The sequence below is a fragment of the Anabrus simplex genome, chromosome 12 (genome assembly GCF_040414725.1).
Source record: "Anabrus simplex isolate iqAnaSimp1 chromosome 12, ASM4041472v1, whole genome shotgun sequence".
NCBI classification, from domain to species: Eukaryota; Metazoa; Arthropoda; class Insecta; order Orthoptera; family Tettigoniidae; genus Anabrus; species Anabrus simplex.
In genome coordinates, this window is record NC_090276.1 from 75311635 (window position 1) to 75326947 (window position 15313).

The 15313-nt window shown below is 41.0% G+C and overlaps 1 protein-coding gene across 1 annotated transcript in view; it reads left to right on the plus strand.

The window, feature by feature from the left end:
• msk (importin-7 msk) overlaps positions 1-15313 on the plus strand; it is a 198093-nt gene that overhangs the window by 130036 nt on the left and 52744 nt on the right. The window contains exons 19-20 of the mRNA XM_067156336.2: positions 11818-11877; positions 12286-12413. Coding sequence (XP_067012437.2) covers positions 11818-11877; positions 12286-12413 — 188 coding nt within the window. The remainder of the gene's footprint in view (positions 1-11817; positions 11878-12285; positions 12414-15313) is intronic.

Genomic DNA, 15313 nt, shown 5'->3' on the forward strand with positions numbered 1-15313 from the left:
AGCCATAAAGCAAATCACACAAATACGCCAAATAAAATAATGTACAGTCACAATGGCCTTAAAATAAACATCTATGCACAACGCATAGAATCAAAGGTAAGACTGGTTACATAAATACATTCTGTTGAAAGTTCAATCGATTTCTGGCACAGTGCAGTGTCAGATCTACATACCATGTGTTCATCAAAGTAAGGCTCAAGAAATGCATTGCACTTTGTTAAAAAGTTGTCTGATAGAGATTCATAAAATACTGGTTAAGGTTGGCGCATAGAATTTTGATTAATGCTGATTCCTTAAATATGTTGCATTCAATTAAAAGTTCAATTGAGCCGATGTCAAGGTGTCTTCTCAAGATGTTAATATTCAATATGTGCTTGTGTACATAACTCAAATATTTTTAACATAGTGCAACGTATTTCTTGAGCCTTACTTTGATGCATACATGGTTTGTAGATACAACACTGCACTGTGTCTTAAATTGATTGAACTTTTTTTTTTTTTTTGCTATTGGTTTTACGTCGCACCGACACAGATGAGTCTTTTGGCGACGATGGGACAGGAAATGACTAGGAGTGGGAAGGAAACGTCCGTGGCCTTAATTAAGGTACAGCCCCAGCATTTGCCTGGTGTGAAAATGGGAAACCACGGAAAACCATCTTCAGGGCTGCCGACAGTGGGGTTCGAACCCACTATCTCCCGAATACTGGATACTGGCCGCACTTAAGCGACTGCAGCTATCGAGCTCGGTGATTGAACTTTTAACAGAATGTATTTATGTAACCGGTGCTAGCTTGGGTTCTATGCGTTGTGCATAGATTTTTATTTTAAGGCCATTGTGTCTGTACATTATTTTATTCTGTGTGTTTGTGTGATTTGCTTTATGGCTGATAATGACCTTCAGTTAGGTCGAAACTAGTCCGTGAATGAAGATGTAATGTAAATATTACATGGTTTGTATTGAAAAGGTGGACCGTATAAATAAAATATTTAATCATTATTGTGATCACGCAGAGTGTTGGGCGGCGGGAAATAACCTTACTCCCTAAGGGGGCCAATGGCTTCGGGCAAATGAGCCCCTTTAGGTGGGGTGATGGTCCCCACAGTGGAGGAGATGCCACTGGAATCCATTATGCAGCGTCTGTTCTCCAGGTTAGGGGCGGCTGCACAAGGCGTCTACTCCAGAGGAGCTGCCTCATTATCACCTCACTGGATCACATTTAGAGTTGTAATTCGGGACCTAGTCTCACACAGGTGACACCTTGACAGTCAACCATGGAAGGTCTTTTAAGGAATACTTCACCGGCTGAACCAAGAGTTCAGAGAAGGCAACATTCGGATTCGGTGGGCTGCCACCTAAAAGATACCGTGAAGTCGGAGGCACGGAAATACCCCAGTACTTCGTACACGAACGAGATAAAATCAAGAATCAAACCAAAGCAGGTAACATACTTCTCTACACACAATATAAACTCACTCATGCAAACCGATAAACTAAAAGTGATCACTGACATAATGGACCAACACAAAATTCATATCGTGGGATTTCAAGAAATTAGAAACACTGGAATCTCAATGGTACAGACTTTATAAAAGTATACCTGGGAAGAGAGTGATGAAGAATGTCCCACAATTTGGAACAGGATTTTTGGTCAGCCTTAAAATAATACTCATTTCAAGAATTCAAATCACAGTCTCCACGACTCTCAACGCTCACCTTAAATAAATAAATAAATAAAATAAATTAGCCGTATGAATCCCCTAAGGGCTATGGCCTCCTGCAATGCAGGGACAGTGCTCAGTTTAGCTCATCAGGTGAGCAGGTCCTGAAGAGCATTATTATATTGGTTGATCTGTAGATTTTTCATGATAACATATTACCACATATTGTACATTTGTGTAGTCTCACCCCCGAGTGAATGCAATTGTGTTTTTCTGGAACAACAATTCGCGAAAACGCACTGTTGCATAAATGACAGGTGTACACTTTTATCCCAGGGAGGGTTCAGGTTGTTTCTAGGTAAAGGCGTAAACTTGCACTCTTCGTTCTTGCATAGCTTCTTCTCCGAATGTTGTAGACTTTTCTTGTAATTTCTTGACCTTATCCTCCGTTGAAATTCTCCTGACATACATTGCAAGTGCATATCCTCCTTCCACTATGTGTTACGTGATGAGTTATTCATGTCACTACTGCATGCAAACGTTTATCTGTTTGACATTCGTCTTGCCATTCTCCCGAGTGCACAGAAGATGACCATCACGGTATCCTCTTCGTCGAAGCGTACAATTGTATGTTGTATTCTTCACCTCTGTCCTGAGAGCGTATTTCAACATATTTTACACTTGCTCGGCTTCTTTCCGCAGTGTACGCGAGGATGATAATTTTATATTCACCACTTCATAAAAACCTCTTTGATCAATTTTACTGTATTATGCCGTAGTGATCAGAGAGGTGATATCCAGGTCTCTTTGCGGAAGCGCACTGTTGCATATTTCACTGCTGCACAATATCTATAATATGTGTCTTGATCGACCTATGTTATTACAGGGCTTGAGCAAAGGTGTATCCCGTAAGGTCAGTGATCTCTGCACACAATTTTTCCCAACTCTTTCCACTCTTGCCTTATCTTTGCTGTTCTTGTCCATTGTTTTCCTCCCCATCTTGCAAACCAGTCTGCCCATCTAGTTCTTTGCCTTCCCACGTTTCGTCTTCCTTGTCTGGGATCCCACATTGTCATTTTGTAGGTCCATCGATTTTGCTCCAGTCTCGCTACGTGTCCTCCCCATTTCCACTTTAACTGATCGGCTGTCGTCAGAGCGTCCTTCATGCCGGTTCTCCTTCGTACATCTTCGTTCCGTATTCTGTCTCTCAATGTGACCTGGAGTATTTTTCTTTCCATTTTGCGCTGGCATATCTGGATCATTTTCCTTTGTTTTAGTGTTAGCGCCCAGGTTTGGCATCCATATAGTAGGACTGGTATCACACATTTTTCTAGGACTTCAGCTTTAAGGGTGAGTTTCTGAGTCTTGTCTGTCAGTATGAACTTTAGAGACCAGAACCTCTTCCATGCTTGTCCTATTCGCCGTTTGACCTCTTTTTCTGAACAGTTTGAGAATGATATGTTCTGGCCAAGGTATACACATTCCTCTACGTATTCCAGTATTTCTCCGTTTACGCTAACTGGAGTTTCCAGTGCATTAGTCATCAATTTAGTTTTTCTTGGATTCATTGTCAGGCCTGCTTCTTTGCTGATGTTGTCTAATTCTATTATCATTTGTTCTAGCTCCGTTGCCGACTCTGCCACCAATACGATGTCGTCTGCAAATCGTAAGTGCGTTAGTCTTGCTCCATCTATTTTAATGCCGTATTTGTTTTCCCAATCTAGTTTTCTGAACTGATTCTCCAGTAAGCACGTGAATAATTTTGGTGAGAGAGGGTCCCCTTGCTTAACTCCTCTTTCTATCTTGATTTTCTTTCCTTCTCTTTCTGTTTTTATTCTGGCCTCACTGCCTTCGTAGAGTTTATCCAGGAGTCTGATGTATTTGTTCTGGATCCCTTGTTTGCTCAGTGCTTCTAAAACGTATTCCCGTTCTACGGAGTCGAATGCTTTATTGTAGTCCACAAATGCTATATATACATCCAGATTGAATTCTTGTGTTTTCTCGATCAGTTGATTCACTGCTTGTAGGTGGTCTGATGTACTGTAATTTGTTCTAAAACCTGCTTGTGTCACTGGTTGTTGTTCATCTAGTGTCTTCGCCATTCTCTTAGTTAGGATCTTCATGAAGAGTTTGTAAAGATTTACAATTAGGTTGATAGGTCTGTAGTTATTGATATCGTCTTTGGCTCCTTTTTTGTGCAGAAGTATGATGGTGCTTTGTTTCCACTCCCTTGGTATGTCTTCTGATTCGAGTATCTTGTTAAATAGCGTAGTGATGAATGGGGTTATGTCTTCTTCACCCCATTTCAGGAATTCATTGTAGATTCCATCATCGCCTGGGGATTTTGCATTCTTTGCTTCCCTTATGGCTGCTCTTACTTCACTGGGAAGAATGGGTGGTATTCCTTCCTCAATGTCCTCTTTTGGCGTCTTATGACACTGTGTGCCATTTTGGGAATTACTTGTATATAATTTCCTGTAGAATTCTGTCGCTTGTGTCACTATCTGTTCTCTCTTGGCTTGTCTTTTACCATTACTGTCTTTCACTCCCAGTATCCAATGTTTGTCCGGAGTTAATTCCTTTCGAATCTTCTTCATTGATTTTGTATTTTCCATGATTTCTTTGACTACTTCCGTGTTGTGGTCTCTGATGTCTTTTCGGATTTCCCTTTTCGTTTGTTTATTGATTTTTGTATATTCCAGCTTTGAAAGGCATCTAATAAAATCTATACTATAATAAATGCCCATGCTCCCTCTAATGATAAAAACAACTCCTCAAAAGACCATGAGGAAACAGAAGAATTTTGGGACCTATTGGACCAGACCCTAGATAACATCTCCAAACACCATGTAAAATTATTAATAGGCGACTTCAAAGCCCAACTAGGCAGAGAAAGAAAATGCCGTGACATCATCGGAAAATGGCCAGCACATAAGAAAACAAATAAAAATGGAGAGAGACTAGTTGACCTGTGTAGAAACCATAACTTAATCTAAAAATCTACATGTTTTAAGAGGAAGCCTCAAAAACTCAAAACATGGAAACACCCTGACTACACTAAAGGAGAATGGCAACTGGATCACATCTGCATGGACAAATACCACCACAAAGAGATCTATAACGTCAAAGTCCTCCGAGGAATAGATACAGGTTCAGATCACTACGTAGTTAAAATTAAACCCACTCCCCAGAGGAGACAGCAAACATAACCTAAATGAAAAAATCTCAATCCAAACAAGAATAGATTAGTTAAAGCACAAAAATTGGCATGGGATATCTACAAAAAGAAATGTCTATCAATAAATAAAAAAATAAAACACTACAACACAGTTATAAAACCGGAAGCTGCATATGCAGCAGAAACACTTTTTCACCTGAATAAACAATCAAAGACTGACAGACTTCAGAAAAATGAAAGGAGGATTGGAAGAACCTGCATCAACAAAAAATACCAGAAAGATGGACAGTGGCGGTTAATGCCTAACCAAGTCGTGTACAAAGAGCTAGAACCCATTACAGATACTATGCGTAAGAGGAGACTGGGATTCTTTGGACAAATCATGAGGATGCAGGATTTGAGACTTCTGAAACAACTAGTACAACACAATCTCGTCTCAAAAAATACCATAATAGGATGTAACAGAGAAGTAAGAGAGGATCTGAAGGAAATAGGCCTTACAACAGAAGGCACCACAAATAAGATAAAGTTGAATACAAACCTCTGCTTTACCCTTACACAAAACAAACCAACAACATGCATATTTTCAACTGAGGAAAGGGCATGAAGATCGGAGCGTCTGAAGAAGTACTGGGAAGACCGCAAAGCCCGAACAGTCCCTTCAAAGAGACCTGAACGACGGACTGACTAAAGTGATCCTGTTGTTTGAGTCATCAGTCCATAGACTGGTTTGATGCAGCTCTCCATGCCACCCTATCCTGTGCTAACCTTTTTCTTTCTACGTAACTATTGCATCCTACATCTGCTCTAATCTGCTTGTCATATTCATACCTTGGTCTACCCCTACCGTTCTTACCACCTACACTTCCTTCAAAAACCAACTGAACAAGTCCTGGGTGTCTTAAGATGTGTCCTATCATTCTGTCTCTTCTTCTCGTAAAATTTAGCCAAATCGATCTCCTCTCACCAATTCGATTCAGTATCTCTTCATTCGTGATTCGATCTATCCATATCACCTTCAGCATTCTTCTGTAACACCACATTTCAAAAGCTTCTATTCTCTTTCTTTCTGAGCTAGTGATCGTCCATGTTTCACTTCCATACAATGCCACGCTCCACACGAAAGTCTTCAAAAACATCTTTCTAATTCCGATATCAATGTTTGAAGTGAGCAAATTTCTTTTCTTAAGAAAGCTATTCCTTGCTTGTGCTAGTCTGCATTTTATGTCCTTACTTCTGCCATCGGTAGTTATTTTACTACCCAAGTAACAATATTACTCTACATCCTTTAAGACTTCATTTTCTAGTCTAATATTTCCTACATCACCTGCCTTCGTTCGACTGCATTCCATTACTTTTGTTTTGGACTTATTTATTTTCATCTTGTACTCCTTACCCAAGACTTCATCCATACCATTCAGCAAATTCTCGAGATCTTCTGCAGTTTCAGATAAAATAACAATATCATCAGCATATCTCAAGGTTTTGATTTCCTCTCCTTGGACTGTGATTCCCTTTCCAAATTCCTCTTTGATTTCCTTTACTGCCTGTTCTATGTAAACATTGAAAAGGAGAGGGGACAAACTGTATCCTTGCCTCACTCCTTTCTGGATTGCTGCTTCTTTTTCAAAGCCCTCGATTCTTATCACTGCAGACTGATTTTTATACAGATTGTAGATAATTCTTCGTTCTCGGTATCTGATCCCTGTCATCTTCAGAATCATAAATAGCTTGGTCCAATCAACATTATCGAATGCCTTTTCTAGATCTACGAATGCCATGTACGTGGGCTTGTCCTTCTTGATTCGATCCTCTAAGATCAGACGTAAAGTCAGGATTGCTTCACGTGTTCCTACATTTCTTCTGAAGCCAAACTGATCTTCTCCCAACTCAGCTTCAACTTTCTTTTCCATTCTTCTGTAAATAATACGTGTTAAAATTTTGCAGACATGAGATACTAAACTAATGGTGCGGTAGTTCTCACACCTGTCAGCACAGGCTTTCTTGGGAATAGGTATAACAACATTCTTCCGAAAATCGGATGGGACTTCTCCTGTCTCATACATCTTGCATACTAAATGAAATAACCTTGCCATGCTGGTTTCTCCTAAGGCAGTCAGTAATTCAGAGGGAATGTCATCAATTCCAGGTGCCTTGTTCCTGTTTAGGTCACTCACAGCTCTGTCAAACTCTGACTTCAAAATCGGGTCTCCCATTTCATCAGCATCAACAGCCTCTTCATGTTCCAGAACCAAATTATCTACATCTTTACTTTCATACAACTGTTGGATATGATCCTGCCATCTTTCTGCTTTGTCTTCTTTCCCTAGAAGTGGCTCTCCATCTGAGCTCTTAATATTCATGCACCTAGATTTCCTTTCTCCAAAGGTTTCCTTGATTTTCCTGTATGCAGCATCTACCTTTCCCAGGACCATACAGCCTTCAACATCCTTGCACTTCTCCTTCAGCCATTCTTCCTTAGCTACCTTGCACTTTCTATCCACTTCATTCTTTAATCGCCTGTATTCTTTTCTGCCCTCTTCATTTCTAGCATTCTTGTATTTTCGTCGTTCATCAATCAGGTCTAGTATCTCCCGAGTTATCCACTGATTCTTAGTTGATCTTTTCTTCCTTCCTAACATTTCTTCAGCAGCCCTACTGACTTCATTTTTCATGACTCTCCACTCTTCCTCTATAGTGTTTCCTTCAGACTTTTCATTTAGACCTTGTGCAACATGTTCCTTGAAACAATCCCTCACACTCTCTTCTTTCAACTTGTCTAGATCCCATTTTTTTTGCATTCTTTCCTTTCTTCAATTTCTTCAACTTCAGATGGCATTTCATGACCAACAAGTTGTGGTCAGAGTCCACATCTGCTCCTGGGGAAAGTTTTGCAATCCAACACCTGATTTCTGAATCTCTGCCTAATCATAATGAAGTCTATTTGATACCTTCCAGTGTCTCCAGGTCTCGTCCACGTATACAGCCGTCGTTTGTGGTGTTTGAGCCAAGTATTGGCAAGGACTAAATTATGATCAGTGCAGAATTCAACCAGCAGACTTCCTCTTTCGTTCCTTTGTCCCAATCCAAATTCTCCTATTGTACTACCTTCTCTTCCTTGGCCTAGCACTGCATTCCAGTCTCCCATCACAATTAGATTCTCGTCACCTTTTACATATTGAATTAAATCGTCTATCTCCTCATATATTCTTTCGATTTCTTCATCATCCGCTGAACTAGTAGGCATATAGACCTGCACTATTGTGGTGGGCATTGGTTTGGTGTCTATCTTGACGACAATAATTCTTTCACTATGCTGGTCGTAGTAGCTTACCCGCCGCCCTATTTTCTTATTCATTATTAGCCCAACTCCTGCATTACCCCTGTTTGATTTTGTGTTAATAATTCGGTAGTCGCCTGACCAAAAATCTTGTTCTTCCTGCCAACCTACTTCACTTATACCAACTACATCTAACTTTAGCCTATCCATCTCCCTTTTCAGATTCTCTAACCTACCACAACGATTCAAACTTCTAACATTCCACGCTCCGACTCACAGAATGTCAGTATCCATCTTCCTGATGATCACCCCCTCTCGTGTAGTCCCCACCCGGAGATCCGAATGGGGGACTAGTTTCCTCCGGAATATTTTACCCGGGTGGAAGCCATCATCAGTACACCATTCATACAGAGAGAGCTGCATGTCCTCAGGAGTTAGTTACGGCTGTAGTTTCCCGTTGCTTTCAGCCGTGTAGCAGTATCAACACAGCTAAGCCATGTTGAGGATTATTACGAGGCCGTATCAGTCAATCATCTAGACTGCCGCCCTTGCAACTACCGAAAGGCTGCTACCCCCCTTTGATGAACTATTCGTTAATCTGGTCTCTCAACAGATACCCATCCGATATGGTTGCACCTGCGGCTCGGCTATCTGCATCATTGGGACACATCTTTTGTTCACATCCCACAATGCTGGAAATTGCCCTAAGTTGTAGTAAAATGTTTATCTGCCTGCTCTCTACCGGCAAACTGATATACAGGTCTCTCATATAAACTAAGCTGCAGTATGGGAGGTGCAAGCACAAGTCGCCAGTCTGAATCTCAGCTGTTAATCTGGTGCTACACCATATTGTCATATGTAAAAGTTCTGGTTTCATCTTAATGGTTGTGTGAACAGTCGTAACTCTCGTTATTAGTGTGCAAGAATCCTAATGGTGTTCATGAAGTCCCTCGGTTTGACAGGAAGATTTTTGTTTGATGTGCTGTTAGTGGAGGACGAATAATTGGGCCTATTTTTTCTTGAGACAAGAAATGCAGAAGTACCAAGATGACATTTGACACCGTTCTTCCGTTAGTTAATGGAAGAAGAAGAATTGCGTCTGTAGTTTCGACAAGATTCAGCCCCTGCTAATACAGCAGAAGATTCCCTTCGAACAATCTCGGAATTGTTTGCAGACAGTGATCAATCAGTGCTGGTCTATTTCCCCCTCATTCTCCAGATCTAACAGAGTGTGATTTTTACTTGTGGGGTAAACTGAAATTAAAAACTATTTCGAAAAAACCCTCGCACCTTGGAGGAGCTGAAAGAAAAGGTTGAGAATGAAATCAGAAACTTTACAGTGGCAGAACTCACTCGCGTCAGCTAGAATGTGGTTACCAGGAAGGACGACACTTCCAGCATATTTTATCAGGTAAGATTTCATATAAGATTGTATACAGCAGGGTAGCCATGCACGACGTAAGTTAGGCTGAGGCAGCTGCTGTAGTGCAGAGTACAAACGCCATGCGTTCAGTCTTAGTTTGTATGAGAGACCCTGTACTGTATGATCAAACATATATTTGAATGTAAAGAGTTGGCGCGAATTCATATCGGACCAGGGTTGGGTACGGTATACTACACATACGAAACCTAATTCAACCCCGGCCGGATATGGGAGTGAATGTGTTAGATGGTAAAAGCACCACCTCGGTTCCAGCTTGTTAAATTGATGGGCCAAGCAGTGTCCAAAGTCAGCAAAATAGTTCTCTGCACAGCCATTCCCTGCTGCGCCTTCAGAAGAGAGCAGTGGTCACCCCCGCTTCTTTATTATTTTCATAGTGAAATGGCATATTGAAGGCCTTGATATTTTCAAAACACTGGCGTAGGTTATGTTTATAACTTTTAAACTATTTTTCATTTATGTTTCAAGTAGGATCGGGAAATTCGAGGTGTGCTTGTACCGATTCAAGAGAATTCTGGAACGCTGACTTTGCAAGGACATCTGTGTATTAAATTAATTCTAGAACCGCTTATTGTAATAGGATGTTGTGACAAATATATTAACCAGACGTATATAAAAGTAGCACAGTTCCAGGAGCGCGTGATGTGGCCGAGAATTGAGTCTTGTTTAGATATCGTTCGACAGATAAAATGTGGATTTTTGTGTCACCATGGATGGTGAATAAAACGGTTATACAAGTAATCTGATGGTTCTATTTTACTACATCATTGCTTTACTGTGGATTTTTATATTTGCTAGTGATTAGTGTCTTGAACTTTTCTGAGCAGCACTGCTGTGAGCCTCTTTGCTACTTATTCTGCCATGGCATCTTTTGCCCCTGATATGCAGGGGGATTTTTTGGCTTCAGATTAAAGAAGACACGTGCTTCATCCATGTTAAACACATCTTTCAGGTATTAGCCAGAGAGTTTGGACTGAAACTCCTGCACCCACTTTCCGGCCTCTTCCTCCTTTTGTGATTTACCCCCATTGATTCTGAAAGCACCGAGCTCAATAGCTGCAGTCTCTTAAGTGTATCGAGTATTCGGACGATAGTGGGTTCGAACCCCACCATCGGCAACTCTGAAGATAGTTTTCTGTGGTTTCCTATTTTCACATCAGGCAAATGCTGGGGCTGTACCTTAAGGCCACGGTGCTTCTTTCCCACTCCTAACCCTTTCCTGACCCATAGTCTCCGTAAGACCCTTCTGTGTTGATGCGACGTAAATCAACTTGGCTGGGAGTGGGGGTTGAAAGCGCCACAGCTGGCTCTCAGAACACACAAACTCAAAAATGCGCTGTTTCTCAGCAAATTTGGAGCCTTTTGCTGAAGCAGAGGACCAGTGAACACACAGTGAAGCTTCTTTGGCTGTCATGTGTTTGCCACCATTGCTGATACCTCTGTTTCCTACCTTGACGTAATAATGGAAGAATGGTCTTTGGAACTTCAGTGTTCTGACACCTTCATTTTAGTCTTTCCCCCACTGTTAAGCCTGTGGACTATTTCCTGTTTTTGCTTCAATGCTCCATTAGCAAGTTTCTGTTTCAGCAGCATAAAACAAAAGGAAAACTATCAGACACACCAGTGAACCAACAGTGATGGCTCACTGGTGCAATTCGAACGTCGCGTGTTCTCTGCATACCTTTCTCCTCCCCTCCACCTCATACTTTGTTCTTGGTGGTGCTAATGAGCTGCACGGAAGTAATCAACTGATTTATGATTTTTAACCGAAGAAAAGTATGGAATTTCAACTGTGGGGAAACTAGATTTCAGTTCGTATTGTAGTTTATACAAAATTTGTTTTTACGCAGTAGATTTCCCCCTATATAATCCGGCCGGGACCAAATGTGTTCCTTTTACCCAGTATTGAATAAATGGGGGGTCTACTGTAATGCATTACAACACTTGTCAAATTAACGACCTCACAACTTGCCTGAATACCGTCGAGATGGGGTCATGACTGCAACTGAGACTGCGCACAAGCCAAAGTTTCCTACATTATTATCAAGCACTTGTGTACTGACTACTGCCGTGAAGGAGAAGGGTTTGAGGTGGCAGAAAATGTCCCACTTAGTAGCAGAGTTATAACTAAGAGTGTGGCTTTTCTTTCTTGAAGCTTCAGGATCTTGATCATGTTTTAGTATTGTCTAAGCTATCTGCCTGTCTTGCTTTTTTCAACCTCAGAATCTTCTGATCACTCAATTGTTTTGTTTTGTGCAGCTAAAGCCCAGGAGGGAGAAGAAGAAGAAGAGGAAGAGGAGGTGTCCGACATTGACCAAGGTGAGGTCAAGAAGCATTACTGTGTGTTAAAATGCAATATGGAGGCGAACTCTTGGTATTATACAATATTAGTTTCGTAGCTCAGATAAGTTTGCAGCAAACCCTATGTACCTCTTGTGACCTCCAGAAAATTGTGCTTTCCCTAGAGAAGAGACTCCTAGAATGATATTTTCTCCTTCCTGATTGCATGTATCCGTATACATATTCATTGGTCTTTAAGAGTCTCACTAAGTCAGCGGCTGATCCTTTAGGCACCACTTAGCACAATCAGTGCTATTGAGGGTTGTCACTCTTGGAATTGTCTCAATAACCATAGACCATAGTGATACTAAATTAGATTGGGTAGTTTCCTCAGACTGTAATGTGAGACCACAGCGCTGGTGTTTTGACTTCTCTTCTATTCTTTAGAGGTGCTGTCAAGTGACGAAGACGAGATTGACGAAGCCGGTCAAGAGTACCTGGAGAAATTGCAGGAGAAAGCAACGAAGGGAGCCGGTGCAGCGAACGCTCCGTTTAGTATGAGCGGCAACATTCAGGTAAATAACCAGTCACAAAATGCTTTGGTAGTGAAAGGGAAGGGTAAATATTTTCTCTCTGTGTTTAGTTGAACTTTGTATTTGATAACATCTTCAGGAGCATTTACATGAAAATGTCCTGGTACTGAATTACAAGTCAAGTTCATTGAACCTATGCTCCAATAGCATCTTTAAGCCCGGTATTCATAGTCGCAATAAGTAATGCTTACGTTCAAGTCGACTTTATTCCAGATTCCGGCACAAATAAGTCCTACTTAATAGTGATATACTTCATAAAGTCTAACTTCATGAAGCTGGACTTATTGGAATTCATAGTAATTTAAGTGTTACTTATGTGATGAAATAAGTTGAACTTGTCGAGTCAAGCAGACCCTTGACTTATTTCACATCTTAACCTATAAAATGGATGAAGATTTTGAGGAAGCGTTAGAAGAAATCCATGCTCCAAAGCTATACTTGCAAAATGTTATGGACCCATTTGAATTTTACAGTGAAGTGGAATTCAAAAGGAGGTTCCTGTGATGGCATTTCATATTTGCCCATACCTCCCGCAATTGTTCGCATCTCGTTATAATAAAATATAACCAAATTAGTGCTAGGTATACTAATACTTATACAATCTTCGCTTCTGAAATAGTATTTTTTTTTACCATTATAAGAACATTACTTACATTTTCTACAGTATGTATTGAGGAGTTGAATTCTTTTGCAATACTTAACCAAGCGTTTTCCTTTTGCGTAGAAGAAAACGTACCGGGCGAGTTGGCCGTGCGCGTAGAGGCGTGCGGCTGTGAGCTTGCATCCGGGAGATAGTAGGTTCGAATCCCACTATCGGCAGCCCTGAAGATGGTTTTCCGTGGTTTCCCATTTTCACACAAGGCAAATGCTGGGGCTGTACCTTAATTAAGGCCACGGCCGATTCCTTCCAACTCCTAGGCCTTTCCATCCCATCGTCGCCATAAGACCTGTCTGTGTCGGTGCGACGTAAAGCCCCTAGCAAAAAAAAATAATAAGAAGAAAACGTGATTGTCTTCTTATTCTCTACTAGCAAATGAACCCGTGCTTCGCTACGGTATTCTACATTGTATACAGATTTCTACGTGAATTATTTTACACGCGGTGAGCAAGATTTTATTAAATAGTATGCCTCTTAGCATTATCAAAGAAACTCCATGGGAGGACCGCATATGTTCATTCCCATGTAACGTACGAGTTGTGGAGTTGTGATGATAACGGCAGGCTCACTTGCCTACTGCCATTCACAATCGAGTTGGAAAGTTTCATTATAATGGCACAATCAATTTGGGGAGTTTTCGTTACAATGGCAGGCCCCCTTTCCTACTTCCGTACACATTACAGATGAAGAGCTTTCATTACGGCAGGCACCTTCCCTACTGCCAGTCAATATTGAGTTATGCTGTTGTTATTATTATAATGACAGGCCCCACTTTCTAATGCCAGTCAGCTTACTGTCAGTCACACTCGAGTTGGTGAGTTTCAGTTACAATACCAGGCCACTTTGCCTAATGCCAGTCACATTTTAATGGGTAAAATTGTTTATAATGGCAGGCACCCTTGTCTACTGCCAGACATAATCGGGTAGGGGGGATTTGAACAAAATTGCATGTTCTCTTGCCTTCTGCTAGTCAAACTGAGAAGAGAATTATTCATTAAAATGGTAGGCCCTCCTTACACTAATGCCAGTTACACAAGAGTTGGAGAAGGACTCCCCCCCCTTTTTTTTACGTCACACCGGCACAGATAGGTCTTATGACGACAATGGGACAGGAAAGGGCTAGGAGTGGGAAGGAAGCGGCCGTGGTCTTGATTGAGGTACAGCCCCAGCATTTGTCTGGTGTGAAAATGGGAAACCACGGAAAACCATCTTCAGGGCTGCCTGCGGTGGGGTTCGAGCCCACATTCTCTCAAATACGGGATACTGGCCACACTTAAGCGACTGAAGCTGTAGAGCTCAGTGAATCCCATTCTTACAGCCAGTCAGCGTAGATGTGGGGAGAATTTATTTTTCGCATACTTACGTGGAAATTAGAATTATGAAATTTGGCTCGCATATGGCCTGCATTGGTCGCGTCAGTGTGCGTGCCAAATTCGTTGACTCTCTCTTTCCTATAAATGTGTCACACTATGAAATATACATATAAAAATCACAAAATGTGCGTACAGTCGAGAAATACAGCCACATCTAACGTATAAGGGAGAGAGATGCGACAAAAAATCGGGAGTAAAATGTGATAAATTTAAATTCTTGGAATTTTTCCGTCGCTTACAGGCTAAAGCCTATAACTTCACCAAATTTCAATTTTCTAGCTCGTCTGGCAGATTGTTCCGCCGGCTTCATTTGGAGGGAAGGGGGATAAAAATTAGGAATTTCCTGAAAGTTTTTTAAGGGCACTAAACCTATAGATTATCACTTTGGGTAAATATAGGAGTGCGTTCTTATGCTGAGCCCAAAATTTGAAACCTCCCCCACCCCTCAGCATGACCTCTGAGGGAATTTTGAGAATTTTCTATTTTTCTAGTAAGTTGTAAGTTTCTGGGATGCCTGGAACTGCCTCATTAATTCACATCTATTTTCATTTTTGTACCTTTATATATATTTATAGACAGACTTGCTTATATTAGATAGACGATTGGAGAATGTTTCAATAAAATATCCTGGAAAGCCTCCTTTCCAGTGGAAGTAAAATGCTTGAGACTGCATTTCATTTCCATTTAAGAAAAAAGTAACTACAATTTTAGCCGCATAGGAACAGATAAAAGGACAAATATATAAACAAATAAACTCTGAATAATGAGCGCAGCATTGATCTAGTTGACCCTGTCTGAAGGACGACTCGCATATTCAACTGTTGTGATGATAGCTGTACTATTTTTCATAC